This window comes from Melanerpes formicivorus, unplaced genomic scaffold (genome assembly GCF_026170545.1).
Source record: "Melanerpes formicivorus ecotype bairdi unplaced genomic scaffold, bMelFor1.0.p_v2 SCAF_5, whole genome shotgun sequence".
Lineage (NCBI taxonomy): Eukaryota > Metazoa > Chordata > Aves > Piciformes > Picidae > Melanerpes > Melanerpes formicivorus.
The window spans coordinates 29,764,851-29,778,040 of record NW_027142357.1 but is presented as its reverse complement, the minus strand read 5'-3'; the positions used below and the strand labels follow the sequence as shown (position 1 = coordinate 29,778,040).

The 13,190-nt window shown below is 46.0% G+C and overlaps 1 protein-coding gene and 1 non-coding gene across 2 annotated transcripts in view; one reads left to right on the top strand and one right to left on the bottom strand.

The window, feature by feature from the left end:
• The window catches only part of CLASP1 (cytoplasmic linker associated protein 1), a 174,559-nt gene that overhangs the window by 28,881 nt on the left and 132,488 nt on the right, over positions 1-13,190 (top strand). The window contains exons 3-4 of the mRNA XM_068138978.1: positions 12,470-12,548; positions 12,852-12,955. Coding sequence (XP_067995079.1) covers positions 12,470-12,548; positions 12,852-12,955 — 183 coding nt within the window. The remainder of the gene's footprint in view (positions 1-12,469; positions 12,549-12,851; positions 12,956-13,190) is intronic.
• LOC137441558 (U4atac minor spliceosomal RNA) lies at positions 11,190-11,307 on the bottom strand. The gene has a single exon (XR_010987436.1). It is a non-coding gene; the product is annotated as a U4atac minor spliceosomal RNA (small nuclear RNA).

Here is a 13,190-nt window from a genome sequence, read left to right as displayed (position 1 = left end):
CCTGATGTGTTTTTGAGGTGTAGGGGAGAGACGGTGTTGAACTAGTTTGTCTTTGGGAAACACTGTCTAACCTGATTTTGTTGGTGATCTGTGTTCTTATACTAAAGGTAAAAGAGCTATTGTGCCATTTAACTGCATGGAATGTGCCGTAGGGCTGGATGGGATGGGAGCAGACAACCTGGCATCTTTTTTGTGACGTGTGCCATTGTTAACCTGACATATCCAGCACTGTCTGTCCTGTTTCGGAATTCACAAGCTCGCAGGTTTTGGTTCTGAGAATTCTCAGGATGACTATACTTTTCTTTCTTTCTAAAAGATGTTGCTTTAAGACAAAACTTAATAATAATGGGGCACTTCAGGTTGGAATAGTTGCATCAAAATCAAGCAGGTTCACCTAGATCAGGCTGCACAGGAACGCATCCTGGCAGGTTTCTCAAGTCTCCAGAGGAGACTCCATCTTCAAACCTGCCTGTGATGACTGGGGACAGCTGAGTCTCTTGCTTGGCAAATTACAAATGTTTCTCTGTTTGTTTAACAAAGTCTGTCGGTTTTAAAAAGAAGGAACAAATTGGAAAGTTGTTTCCTTTCGCTTCTGAGGTGAAAACGGAATTGAATTGAGCAGGTTGCATTTATTCTTCGGAGTTGCTTTTCAGTGTTGATTCAAGTTTCTGCAGTTATTTAAACACTTGATTCAGCTTACCTTTTGTTGTGTTGAAAATAATACTGGGAGTTGTGAAGGAGAGAATGTACTAAGAGCACTGCAAAAAAATGAATAGAGCCTGTCCAGGAGGTACCTGCTCTACCTCGCTGTGTTTTCCTGGGGTGTCAGCTGTTTGTGTACTCTGTGCTGATCTCAGTGGCTTTATTTGTTACATTTGTAGGTTCTGTTTCTCTGATGTATTTGAAGTTTTTAAGAGTTCTATTTAGGATAGTTAATCTAAGAGCTAATGATTTAGTTGAATATTCAATTAAATCCTTCTGTTAATCCACCAGATTTTGTAGAAGCCTCTAATGTGAGAGATGTTTGTGTAGCTGCAGCACTAAAGCCCTGGAAGCAACTACATGGTTTCAGTGTGTTTCTAGAGCTGGAAATAGAAGCCAAAATAGATGTGGTTTGTCCCTGTAATTTTCCAATTGGTTTTCCACTTGTGCTATCAGCTGCTCAGATGGCTTGTTCTTTTAAGAAAATGCTGGCTCCTTTAAGCAAAGCAGGACGGTTTGTTTTTCACTGGATCACTTCCCTTCCCTTGAGGTGTTTGTCTTGTGGGATTTTTGTGTTGCTGTTGTTTGGGGGTTTGGGGTTTTCCTTTTCTTTTGAACATCTCTGGAGACTGGAGTGCTGTAGCCACAGGAACAGACATGGCAGGGATGGGTACTGATTCAGTTGAGACTTGCCAGTGTCAGCCCAGTCTTGTCCCTAGTTGGATCTTGAACTAGCTATTGCTTGACTGCTTGCCTGGGTTTGCCTGTGGTTGAACTTCCCTGGATGCCAACTGCATTATAGCCACTATAGCCACTGTAACTTTTCTCAGGCAGAAAATGTTGAACAACTGTCCCATGGTGATGACTGCCACCCCTTTCAGACTTGGAATATTGGGAAAGTAGAGTGACGTGGAGTGTTGTATGTAGGGAATTGGGTTTTCCAGACAGCTTGTTAGAAAAGCCACAAGTAAACAGCTGAACTGCAGCACAAGTGCATAGTTCTTGGTGCACGTGCTCTACTGGAGCAGTTCTGCAGGCATCTGCAGCCTCAAAGTGCCAAGAGGGGGGGAAAAAGAAAAATCTACCCTTGCCTGTCTCTGGGTGCCTCAGACCTTAGATACTTGGGGATAGGTACTTTGTGTGAGACTGCAAAACCTTTTTGGGTTTCTGACCTCATGCCATGCACCTATGTTAGCCCCAGGGTGTGCCCTAATTTAGCTGCATTGTGCTTCACCATGCTGTCATGTAATTGAGTATCTGTTGGAAACAGCTAAAAAGGCGTCTGTTTTCACTCTGAGGCAGGAAAACAGATGTTTTATTCTCTTGTGAGAGCTCAGTGTGATGCTTCAGCTGTTGCTCCAGATCTCAATGATGACAGCCAAAGAGGCCAAGGGACACAAGCATAGGTCAAAAGGAGTTGAGGAGAGGAATATATTTTGGAAGCAGCAGCTTGTTTCCAGTGTTAAGTGCCTTGTAGGGTTTAGTTTTGGAGTGTGTGGAAAGCATTGCCCTCACAATTGGAATGGACAGAGACAGAATCTTCTTTTTGTTAATGATTGCTGTTTCCTAGTTCAGATAGATCAAATTCTTGTAAGATACCTGCTTGTCAGAAAGGAAAAGACAAAAAATGATGCTGGAATTGATCAAGATCTGTGCTAAGAGCTGGTTGTAAAGACAGCCATAGATGGAGAGGCTTGCATGGGTTACATAGAATAGAATAAACCAGGTTGGAAGAGACCTTCAAGATCATCACGTCCAACCTATCACAACCTATCACATACTGATTAGAGCTCTGAGTTGGTTGGAGCTGTTGAGAGATCTGCAGGGTACAAGGCCTGGGCCAGTTTTGTCATTGCTTAGTCAAATGTCCCTGGCCTGTTGCAGGATGACACAGTGGCTTGAGCAAAGAGTGCACAGTGACTGCTGCCCAGCTCGCACTGGGCCTGTGCAGTTAGCGCCACACCTCACACTGCATATCTGCTTTCCTGAACAGGTCAGAGAGGTATTTGAAACGCATCATCGTCTCTCTAAGTCTCATTTGTGAAGGAAGACTTTGAGTCTTACTGCTGAAGGCTCTTCTTGAGGCTTTTGCTTGCCAGTACTGTGTGGGTCATTGCAGCTTCACCAGTCCTAAGGGGATTGGATCAAATGGTGAAGCAGAGAAGGGCAACATGTATTGCTAGATCCTCTATACCTGAAAATGGTGCTGCTTAGTCCCAGAGGCTGGTTTTGTTGTGCTTCTCAGCACATTCAGCTCCTTCCCTTCATATATCAGGATTCCAAACAGTTCTGAAATCTCTTGAAACCTGAGTTTGAGTTGTCACACAAGGTCTCCTCTTGTGATGCTGAGCACTGGATGAGCTGTCCTCTATGAAAAATTTGTTGAGCCTGTCATATAAAAAACTGGTCTGAAGATCTGCAGGACATGCTGCAAGAGCATATTTGTGGTGTTTTGGTTTGGCCTTTGTTTGTGTTGTTTTTTAATTTAAAAAACCTTTGCTTCGATTCTCTTGTTTCTGGGCTGCTATGTTTGCCACTGGGACAGCAAGTACTGTCCTGGCCTCATGCTTTGGATTGCATCTGCACCAAAAGGTGATTTCCATTGACTGCAAATTTATATTGTCTTACTGCAGGTGAGAAAAACATAAGGAGCCTCTTTCTTTTGCTTGCTGTGCTTAAGTGTGGTCTGACTTGACCTTTTTTTCTAACTGCACTCTACAGCACAGTACATAGTGCTGTTCTTTCTGGGGAGTGGAAGCTTTCAGGCTCTCCATGAGCTATAAAATCAGTTGCTTATTTACTGGACTGTGAGAACACTACAGTGCTGGCAGCACTATCCAGCAGTTTTTGGCAATGTTAAACAAAGAAAGGACTCCTCAGGCAGAAACTGAGGGAGAGTTCCAGGTGGAGATTTTGTAATCACCTAAGCTGGAATTGAGGCAGCATGTAGAAGCCATTGCCCTTGTGTTGAGAGGTTAGTCTTTCCATGTGACTGGTTGGTCAGAGCTGCAGCTCTTGGTATCCTCTGTGTAAAAAGATTTCAGTGGGCTGAGGAAGCAGCTTTGCAGGAATAGGATTCCTGATGAAAGGATGCCTTGCTCTGTGGAGAAAGCACTCTCTCCTGATGCCTATGGCCCCTTTCTCTACCCAGCATCCACCTCTTCCCTGACTTGAACTATAGTCTGTCTTCCTGAAGATAACAAAAGCATTTTGAACCTTTATTCTCATTTTCTCAGTGCAGTTCATTATTGTACTATTAGGCTATTGTGGATTATGTTTGTAGATTCTTCTTAGGGGCTTAGAAGCATATGGTAGGTGCTGAGCAGGCAATCTGACTCTGCAGGGCTGGGAGCTGCTCTTGAAACTTCAGGCCTTAAGAGTGCTTTCAGTGGTTTTCAAGGACTGTGGTTATTGAAAATTCTCTTGCACTCCTAATTGCATTTGTTCTTCCCAAAAGAGGCAAGGAAAAACCTTCATTAACTGTCATCTAGCAAGGAATACCAGCATCTGGTAACTCCTTTCTATCCTACTCAAGTCACCTTCTGTTGACTCAGTACAGTGGCTGCTCAGCCTCCTCCCGGAGAGATCCTCAGCTTTTTTTCACATTGCCAGCAGCTGTTGGATTTTGGATGTGTTTGTGCTTATTTGATGCCCTCCTCATGGGGCTGTCCATGCAGCCTGTCATCACTTCTTGGTGGGATTGCTGGGATTGCTTCTATTAAAAGGTGTAATCTGGAAGTGCAGATGTTCAGAAACATGGGAAACAGTGATTGAGAAAGGTAGCTGGGTATTATTTAAATATCCTCAAAATTATCACTACTCCTCTTGAGCCCTAGGGGAGCAGAGAGAACTGCTGTTGATTATCTGTTAGGTTGCATTTGCCTTTTTCAGATGCTGTCTAAATCCTCAGAAGCACTTCTGTTTCAATTTAAAAATGTGCTGAACACTTTCTATTCCTGTAGGTGTTAGAGATGGAGTCAGGGTCAGTGCTTCTGTTAGGAGCTCTGAAGTACTCCAGCTAGTATGACTCTACCCAGTTACCAGTGTGTTCTGTTGTTTGTTTTGTTGTCTTCTTTCTATGCTCTGTAGAAGGTGCTTGTCTCTAAGGGGAAAACACTTCCATTAGGTAAACCAACCTGGTCTCTTACCGAGGCACATCTCTACACTAGCAGTTTAGTAGTTGCCAAATAAAGGTTTTGAGTTTTCCTGGGAGAAAGCAGGGCATTGCAATGGTATTTTTCCTTTCCCTGACACATTCTTGTTGCTTTTCAGTGAGAGAGATCCTGGCACTCATTGTACGATGCTTCATTTTGCCTTGTCACTGAAGTTACAAGCTCGTTTAAGGATGTGGTGGGCCTGATCTGCAGCTGACGCATGCAGGCATGATCTCATCCATGTCCACAGAGCTACGTGCATTTTTCCTCACTGGATGAGGACCTAGCTGTAAGTGTAAGCTCTCTGCTGAGGGCAGTGGCAATGTACAGAGCAGTGACATTGTTTGTGACTAAGATATTTAACTGCATTGTGGTGAGGAACCAAAGGCAGTAACGTTCAGTAGTGCAGATGCTTTGTTTTGATATTCTTTTATGTGAAGGCTCTAAGCACTGAGTACTGCCATGCAGATGGTTATACCTGTAAGGTGCTGCAAAACCAGAACTACCTTTTTTAAACAATGTTTTCTGCTGCTGGTGTTCAGCAGTGTTTGGTATAATGGAGACAGGAAAGTGTGATTTAAATTGTGGCTCTGCCTTCAACTGCAAAGTCTCCTGATGTACTATCATGAGTGCTGCTTCCCTGGGGACTAAACACCAACTGTAGTTTGTGTCAGTAGTGATTTACCTGCTCTGCTCTCTGGAGCTTTGACCTTGCTCAGACTAGAAGAGCCACCTGCTCCACAACAGTGACTCTGCAACTCGCGATTCCCTCTGTGTCCTTTGGACAGAACCCAGTGTTATGCTACTCCTTCTCATCATGGTGATGTGCAGCTGTGCAACTCAAGGACCAGTGCAGAATCTCTGCAAAAAAACAGTGAATAATTGCTCTTTGGAACTCACTAATTAATTTCACAGGTCAGGAAGCAGTGTGGCTGGTGGCTGACCCATTCCAGCTCTTTCACCTGGGACAGACTGTCAGCTCTCTTGGAAGCAGATATCCACATTTCAGAATGATGCTCTTGTAAACATACCCCAGTTTTTCCTTTCTGCTATTTCTGTAGTGATAACTTCTTGCTCTGTGGTGCTTTGCTTTGAATTACTTAAATTTCTCACGTGCTCTGCCAGGTCTCTTATGTCTTCATCTCTTTACACCAGGAGACAGCTGTTTGGGTTTGGTTGTTTGCTGGTTTGGTTTTGGTTGGGTTCCCCCACTTTTTTTTTTGGGGGGTCCTATTTTTGTCCTTTTACTTTGCCTCCCTTCCCCCCCCCCCCCTTTTTTTTTTGACCTCCCCCCCTGTTTTTTACTGGGTCCAGAAAATAGCTTTTTGGCTTGTGTTTGTGCAAGGAAGGTGCCCTTTTGTTCTAACAGTAGCTGTAAAAATGCATCCCTACAGTGATTATTTTTAAGAACTTTCTTGATACCTCCCAACAATTGAATGACCTTAGTCTTGCTGGGATTTATTTCACTCTAGAGGTAGGCATTATTTGCTGAGTTGCTCATCTGTTCCCATGTCTGTAAATGGAGAACTTCCAATAACCAGATTTGTTCCATTTTACAAGTGCTGGTGGTTTCACTGGGTGTTTTGATTTAGCTGTGTCCATCAGCCCATTGGTGGGTAAGTCCTGGCAGGCTGTCACTTGTCACACAGGCTTTACTGTCCTTGATAACCCTCTCACAATGCTGCACCTTTGTAGGCTGAGTTGACATCAAATAAGCTGGTCCCCTGAATTTTGGTGTGATCAGTGATCCTTAATTTATAGAGACTGCTCTGTGGTGCTTTTTCACAAGCAGTGGTTTGAAAGTGCTGAGGTGTGCTCTGAGCTCTATGTTATGCTGGGGCAGTGGGGGAATTAAGGAGTGGGTCGATACCAGTTGTCCCTGCTCTTCAGTCTTGGGAGACCTGTGTGAAGTTGTGTTGCTCCTGGTGTTGTACAAGTGAGGTGTTTGCCAGAGGCTCAGATGGTTGGGACTGTAGTGTGGGAATTGTACTGCTGGATGTGAGGAAAAGAGACTCCATTGACATGCAAGGGTCAGTACAGTCACAGTAGGAGCTTGGGCATTGCTGCCTTTAGAAAGGGGTGTTGTCATGGGCCAATGTACAGCAGAGGATAGATTCACAGTGGGGAAGGAAGAGCAAAGCGCCAGGAGAAAAGAAAAGGTCGTCCAAGCATGAGGTAGGAGAGACTAAGAAAATGGATATGTAGATGAAAGCTGTTGTGAGGTTTAAATCCTGTTGGGTCTGTTAAGTTGTGCTGTTAGACTGACTCGCTGAATGGTTTCATGCTGTGCTATAAGGAGCTTCTCTGTGCTGGTGTTCTCCAGTGTACAGGATCTGTCCTCCCTTCTATGGAAGGACAGAATGCCAGGGATGTTCCTTACCCCCTGTGATTATTCACAGCCATAGGTACTCTTTGTGTTTGATTTGGTATTGCTTAGTGTAATTCCCTATTCTGGGCAGAGAAAAATCTGATCAAGTGTATACAGGGGCAGAAAAACCTGAGAGATTTCTGTAGCTCTCTTTTCCCATTCTTCTAAACCCAGAACAGATGTCTGTCTTTTTATCAGTATCTGAGAAGTCATTGTAAGATTGCTGTGTAAGGAAACTTAAATTGCTACATTAGCTAGTTAAATATTTAAAGTCTCCTGGATTATAGAACTTTGCCTGTAGAAATAAGAGGCATTTTCCTCTAGGAACCTACTCCAAGAAATTGTGGTCCATACTGAACTGGAAAGCTTATATCCAAACCAATCAGCTGCTTTTCTTAGGTATTGCTGTATTGATTGGCAAATCAATGGCCCAGCATCCAGAATTGTTTGTGGGTTCTGGAGGTGGTGTCCGAGGGAATAGATGGTATCTGATGGATCTAGAGGAAAAAAACTCAGTCTTCCCCCTATTCAGTTCTTTGACCAGAGCTTGTAGCCATGCAAGTAAAACCAGTTGTGCTGTTGTTGCTGCTTTCTTGTTTGCTGGTGGTGGTTTTGCTAATTGGGTTATACTCATACTACTTGTGTCTGTACTAGGATTGTTGGACTGGGTTGATGCCCTCATGTTGTCAGTGCACATCTAATCCTGCCTTGGAACATGAAATGTTTATGGTTGTAACAACAGGAGATGGACTCCTCCAGTGTGGATGTGGTTATACTAGTGTGCAGATGGAATGCAGCAGTCAATGCTACATAAGCTAACCATGTTTCTCTGTGTGCCAGGTGTTTTAGTTTTGCTGTGATGACCCAAAATAAGGTACCTGACTTCAAAACCGACTTTGCAAATGTCAGCTAACTTGAGCTCTTGCTTGGCCTTGGCTACATGTTTCAGTTGTGGTGGATAGTTTCCTGTATTGAGGAACTGGAATTGCTCCCTGGCTAGCACTAGTCATTGGTCAGACAGTGATGTAGGACATCAGTCCTTGTTTTACATTTCTCAATGTATTATCTGAAGTGTTACTCTTCTTTTGCAGGTACATTAAGTATGCAAGTGCTGCTCCATGCCTTTGATTTTCTAAGGAAGTGTCAAGAAAAACCACCCTTGGTTGGATTCTCTTATTTTTTTTTTCCTTACTCTTTTTTTTTTCACATTAATGTTTAGAAGTGCCTCTCACCTCCTTTTCCTCCTTCAAGGAGAGTCTCATAGACTCCAAAATGAAATAAGCAAGCCATGTCACCACAGGGTTGGAGATGAGGAAACTGAACATGAGGCAAGCTGGTGACCCCAGCTAGGGCAGAAACTCTATCTCCAGCATTTCCATTTGGGTCTCAGGCTGCCAGGTGTGGAAGGTCCATCAGGAAGCCAGGAGAATGAAACCAGCCTGTAGGGATGTGCTGCTCAGCCTATTGCTGTTTCTCTGCAGGGGACACGGGATAAAGGTTTGTGCAGCAGCCACCACAATTCTGTTACATGTGGCATGGTGTGGAGAAGAGGACTAAAGGGTTCAACTCTTCCCCACATGGCAGTCTGGAGCTACCATGTTAGTGCAAAACTGTCAAGGTACCCTGAGGCTGTGATTCACTGTGGTCACTTTGTGTTGGAGCAGGTGGTCCTGCCACTTGCTTTCTTAACCTTGTATGGGAGTGCATTTAGGTGTCTTCTTGTAAGCTGTGTTAGATGCATTTATGTCTGCCATGCTTGCATTTACTGTTAGAGCAGCTAATGGTAAGATGTCAGCTCTCTGATACATGGAGCTGCCTGTAGGCCTTTCAGCACCACCCAGGTATTAAAGGACAGGTGCTTTGAGTTCTTTGAAGTAAGTTTTTTATGACTTACTCTTCTCTGTATTGGGAAAGGCTGTGTTGCATCCTGGGAACTAACCAGAATCATCTTTGTTGGGAGTGATGGCACCTTGTCACCTGGCAGTTAGAGGGAGATAGGAGAAGGTCTTGCTGACTCTGAGATGTTACAACAGCAGATGCCAACTGAGCTGAATACTGGCACAAATTGCTTTATTGACTGTCATGGGGAACCTTGGGAGTCAAACAGGGCAGCAGAGCTGCAGACCTAGGGCTCTGCCGCTGTTTCTGCAGTGGGTGTGGCACCAGAGAACACTCAGTTTGGGGCTTGTATAAAGCAGGGAGTTAAAAGCTGCTGACCTGGTATTTTGTTTGAGGGCTGGGGGCTTTTGTGCTACTAGGGGTGCTGGTGAGCTGAGTCCTACCTTGCTTGGAGCATGAAGCAAGACCTGTGTTGATACAGAGGCCTGGAATAGCTCTGTAACTCTAAGCACTGCAGTGTTATCTGGAATTTTGGCCGGAGAGCTGCTCTTCCTGTGCCTCGGTGTGGAGCAGTGCCCACTGGCTGGCTTTCCAAGAAGGGGTGTGCGGCAAGGTAACACCAATGAAGTGGTAGCTGACAGGGTCTATCGATGCTTTGGCCCTGGGTGACACAGTGCTTCTGAGGTTCCTCCTGATTTTCAGTGTATGTTAATTCAGGCAGAGCTTGAGTGACAGTTTCTGTGGAAAACTGGGATGGGTTCTCAGTGCGGTCAGTCCAGTGTGACAGGGTCTGGCATAGGTTCTTCATTCATTTGGTCATCATGTCCCAAGTTTTGTATTGCCTGTCTCTCTAACAGTTCTGTTGGATCTTGAAAGCCATGCAGGATTTTAACCTGACCCTCAGCAGTTTGAGGCAGGTGGCACACCAGGGGTTGATAAATGAATCCAGTGTGATAGGGAATAACATTTGGTCACCCCCAGTGGTGCTGTCTAAACCACCACTGTAATCATGGAGAGTTATTAGCTCTCCGTTTCTGTAAGCACAACAGCAAAAAGAGGTGGGAGGTTTAGCTCATCCTCCACCTGTCGTCCTGGAGGCAAACTGCAGGGTAACTGGCTCTGTGGATGTTTCCTTTAATGCTTCACTCTTTCCAGCTTGCAGGCAGTTTGAAGGAGAGATGGATCCCTTCCTCTCCTGGGATCAGATTTGTCCCTGGGGCACATCTCTGTAATCGCAGACAGCGCACTTACTTCTCTGTGCAGGATGCTGCCGTGATGGGTCTTTGGTCAGAGAGCTGTGAATGATGACCAGCATTCAGAATCCCAGGGACTTTCCTTAACAGCATTTCTGGGCTAGTGGGAACCTAAAGCCTATCATCCTGCTGGGGCTTTGCTACTGTACCCCAGCCAGGAGGAGCTGAGGGAGCTGGCAGGCAGGCAGTGGTGCTTAAGGCAGTTGAGGCTGGCTGGCCATTTGTCAGTGGTAGATTAAATTCAGTGTTCAAGATGAACGTGAAAATAAAACACAGCTTCCAAAAGCGTAAGGAAAATTCTCCTTTGGCATACGAATAGATTTTTAAATGTTGTCAGCATGCTGCAAGTGACGTTTTGCTAAATAACACAGTGGGAGGGTCTGTTACTGTGATGGGAGAAAACTGCAGGAGCTGTTTGGAGGAGGTAAAGTGGTATGTTGGGAGAAGTTCAGATCCAGGTGCTTGTATTAGGAGGCTTCCTTTTAGGAGACCTGGCGTCAAGTAGGTCATTTCTCCAGCGCACTGTTCATAGATCCCTTGCTGCTGGTATAGAGCTGAATTTGGAGTGGATCTATATGACCAGCTGGGTGGGGGTCGTGCAGTAGAGGTGCAGCAGCAGGCGCGGTGTAAGGGCTCAGTGCATTGGACAGCAGCGTGTTCCCGTGGATTGTTAGTGCTAGCTGATGAATAGACATAAATTGGGGTTGGGAGTGGGTATTCCTTTACCCACGTGGAGCTGGTGGCATGGTAGCAGGCATGGTAGGCACAGCGCCGGTGCGCCGAGCCGGGAAAGACAACAGAAGCTGAGCTGTGCCCACAGCAGCCGGAGCCGTTGTTGGTAGCGCGCCGCGCCGCACACACGCCGCGGTGCGAGGTTCCAAAAATTGCGCCACGCGCGGGGCGGGCGCCTGTGTGTTGTTCTAAGGCGTTAGCAGTGCTGCCCTCACCACGCGTTCATTGAGCAGCCGCGCAACCCCCAGATAAGGACGGTTAGTGGCGCTGTGCGCCGCGGCGGCGCTAGGGGAGAGCTCACCGCGTCATAGGTCCGGGCGAAGGATCGGTACGCCGCCGGGCCCCATTCCCTCGCTAGCCGCCTCGGAGCCGCGCTCCACTTGGGCGCGACACTGAAAGCCGCTTTAGTGGCTTTTCTCTGGCTCCGGTTTAAGCCCGTTTTGATGGCTGTAGTGGTGCTACCCAGAGCGCTCTGCGCCAGTCCTGAGCTTATTTGCATAGGGGGCTGGCCATCCGCGCCGGGCGGCAGCTGCAATGGAACGCGCCCCCTGCCGGCTATCCGCGGCGCTGCCCGCCGTCTTCCTTCCAGCGCCCGCCGAGATGCACAGACGTACGTACAGATAGGTATTAGTGTGAACGCTTGTTCACCGAGCAGGACTGCGCTGTGGCAGCCCTGATGACACCGCCTGGCTGTCGGTAACACTTTCTGGGGTTACTGACATCAGCATTTTTCACTGAAAACTGAAGGCGACCTGTCTTGTCCCAGAACCATTGTGATCTATAGGGTCTTACCAAGAATTCGGTGTGTAAGTTACCAACTATATTCAGTATATGATAGGGTGTTGTTATATTTCAGTGTTATTGAATGAAGTTAATCAGAGCAGGTTTTCTGATCCACAACCTGATCTGCAGCTTCTCTCAATCAAGGTGCCTTTCCCTGGGTTTCAGTTATGCTATAAAAGTGCTGGGTTTAATTTTTGCAAGAAAAAAAGCCAGCTGTTACTGCACACCTTTTTCTAATTATAAGTGTTGATAATTGCAATTAATTAGAGACGCTTGTTACAGCAGATATTAAAATTGTTATGTGTATGGTATGTCTATGTTGCACATACATATGCATGAGTTTAGTATTGAGCAGCAATTACAGCTGTTGGCTTTCTCAAGTTCTTGGCAGTGAGTTTTGGCTTTTAAATATCCCAGGGAACAATAATTTGGGGGCTTTTCTGCGTGTAAACCACACAGCTTGCCTGTCAGAAGCCATGCAAGGAAGAGTTGTGTGGATCTGTGCAACCTTGAGCAGTGCCAACAGCAGGGGTGAGATGGGACTCTTCTCCCTGGAGGGCATGTGCAGCTCATAGGTGTTGGCTAAGGCTGGAGGGAAAGGGTTGTACGCTAAAACCTTATGTCTTCTGTGCTTGCAGGTGGTTCTCCTGGGAATTGACATCCTTTCTGCCCTTGTGTCCCGCCTGCAAGATCGCTTCAAAGCCCAGATTGGCACAGGTAAGAGGGCTGCACGTGAGTTGGGGGATATTTCAGAGAATCATAGAATCAACAAGGTTGGAAAAGACCTCAAAGATCATCGAGTCCAACCTGTCACCCAAGACCTCATTGGAATCTGTCCTGGCTGCTACATACAAAGCCATTTTTCTTCCCAGGAGTGCATTTGGGAAGCTCTTGGTGGTTTCAGGCCCTGCTTGAATGGGGGGGAGGTCTGGTCCATCCATCAGGTGTGAGGCGAGCAGAGGGGCTGTGTCACATGACAGTTTTCTGAGGGGTTTGGATATTCCTGTTTTCATTCCTCAGTGCTGCCAAGTTTACTTGATAGACTGGGAGACTCTAAGGACTCGGTGAGGGAGCAAGATCAGACCTTGCTGCTGAAAATCATGGAACAAGCTGCTAACCCTCAGGTATGCTTGGCAACTCTTTGCAGCATGAGTGACTGGCTGCTTGAAAAGGAGAACTGTTTTCTGTCAGAGGGTTTTCTCCTGTGGCTCTGTCTGAGATGGCTTCATCTCCCTACACCTTGTTATGAGATATTTACTTCACTTGGGAATGCTGTTGCCTGTCAGAGTACACATGGGAGTGAGTGTCAGTGGATTTCACAAATGTGGGTTGGGATGAGTAGGTGTCAGAGTAGTAGTT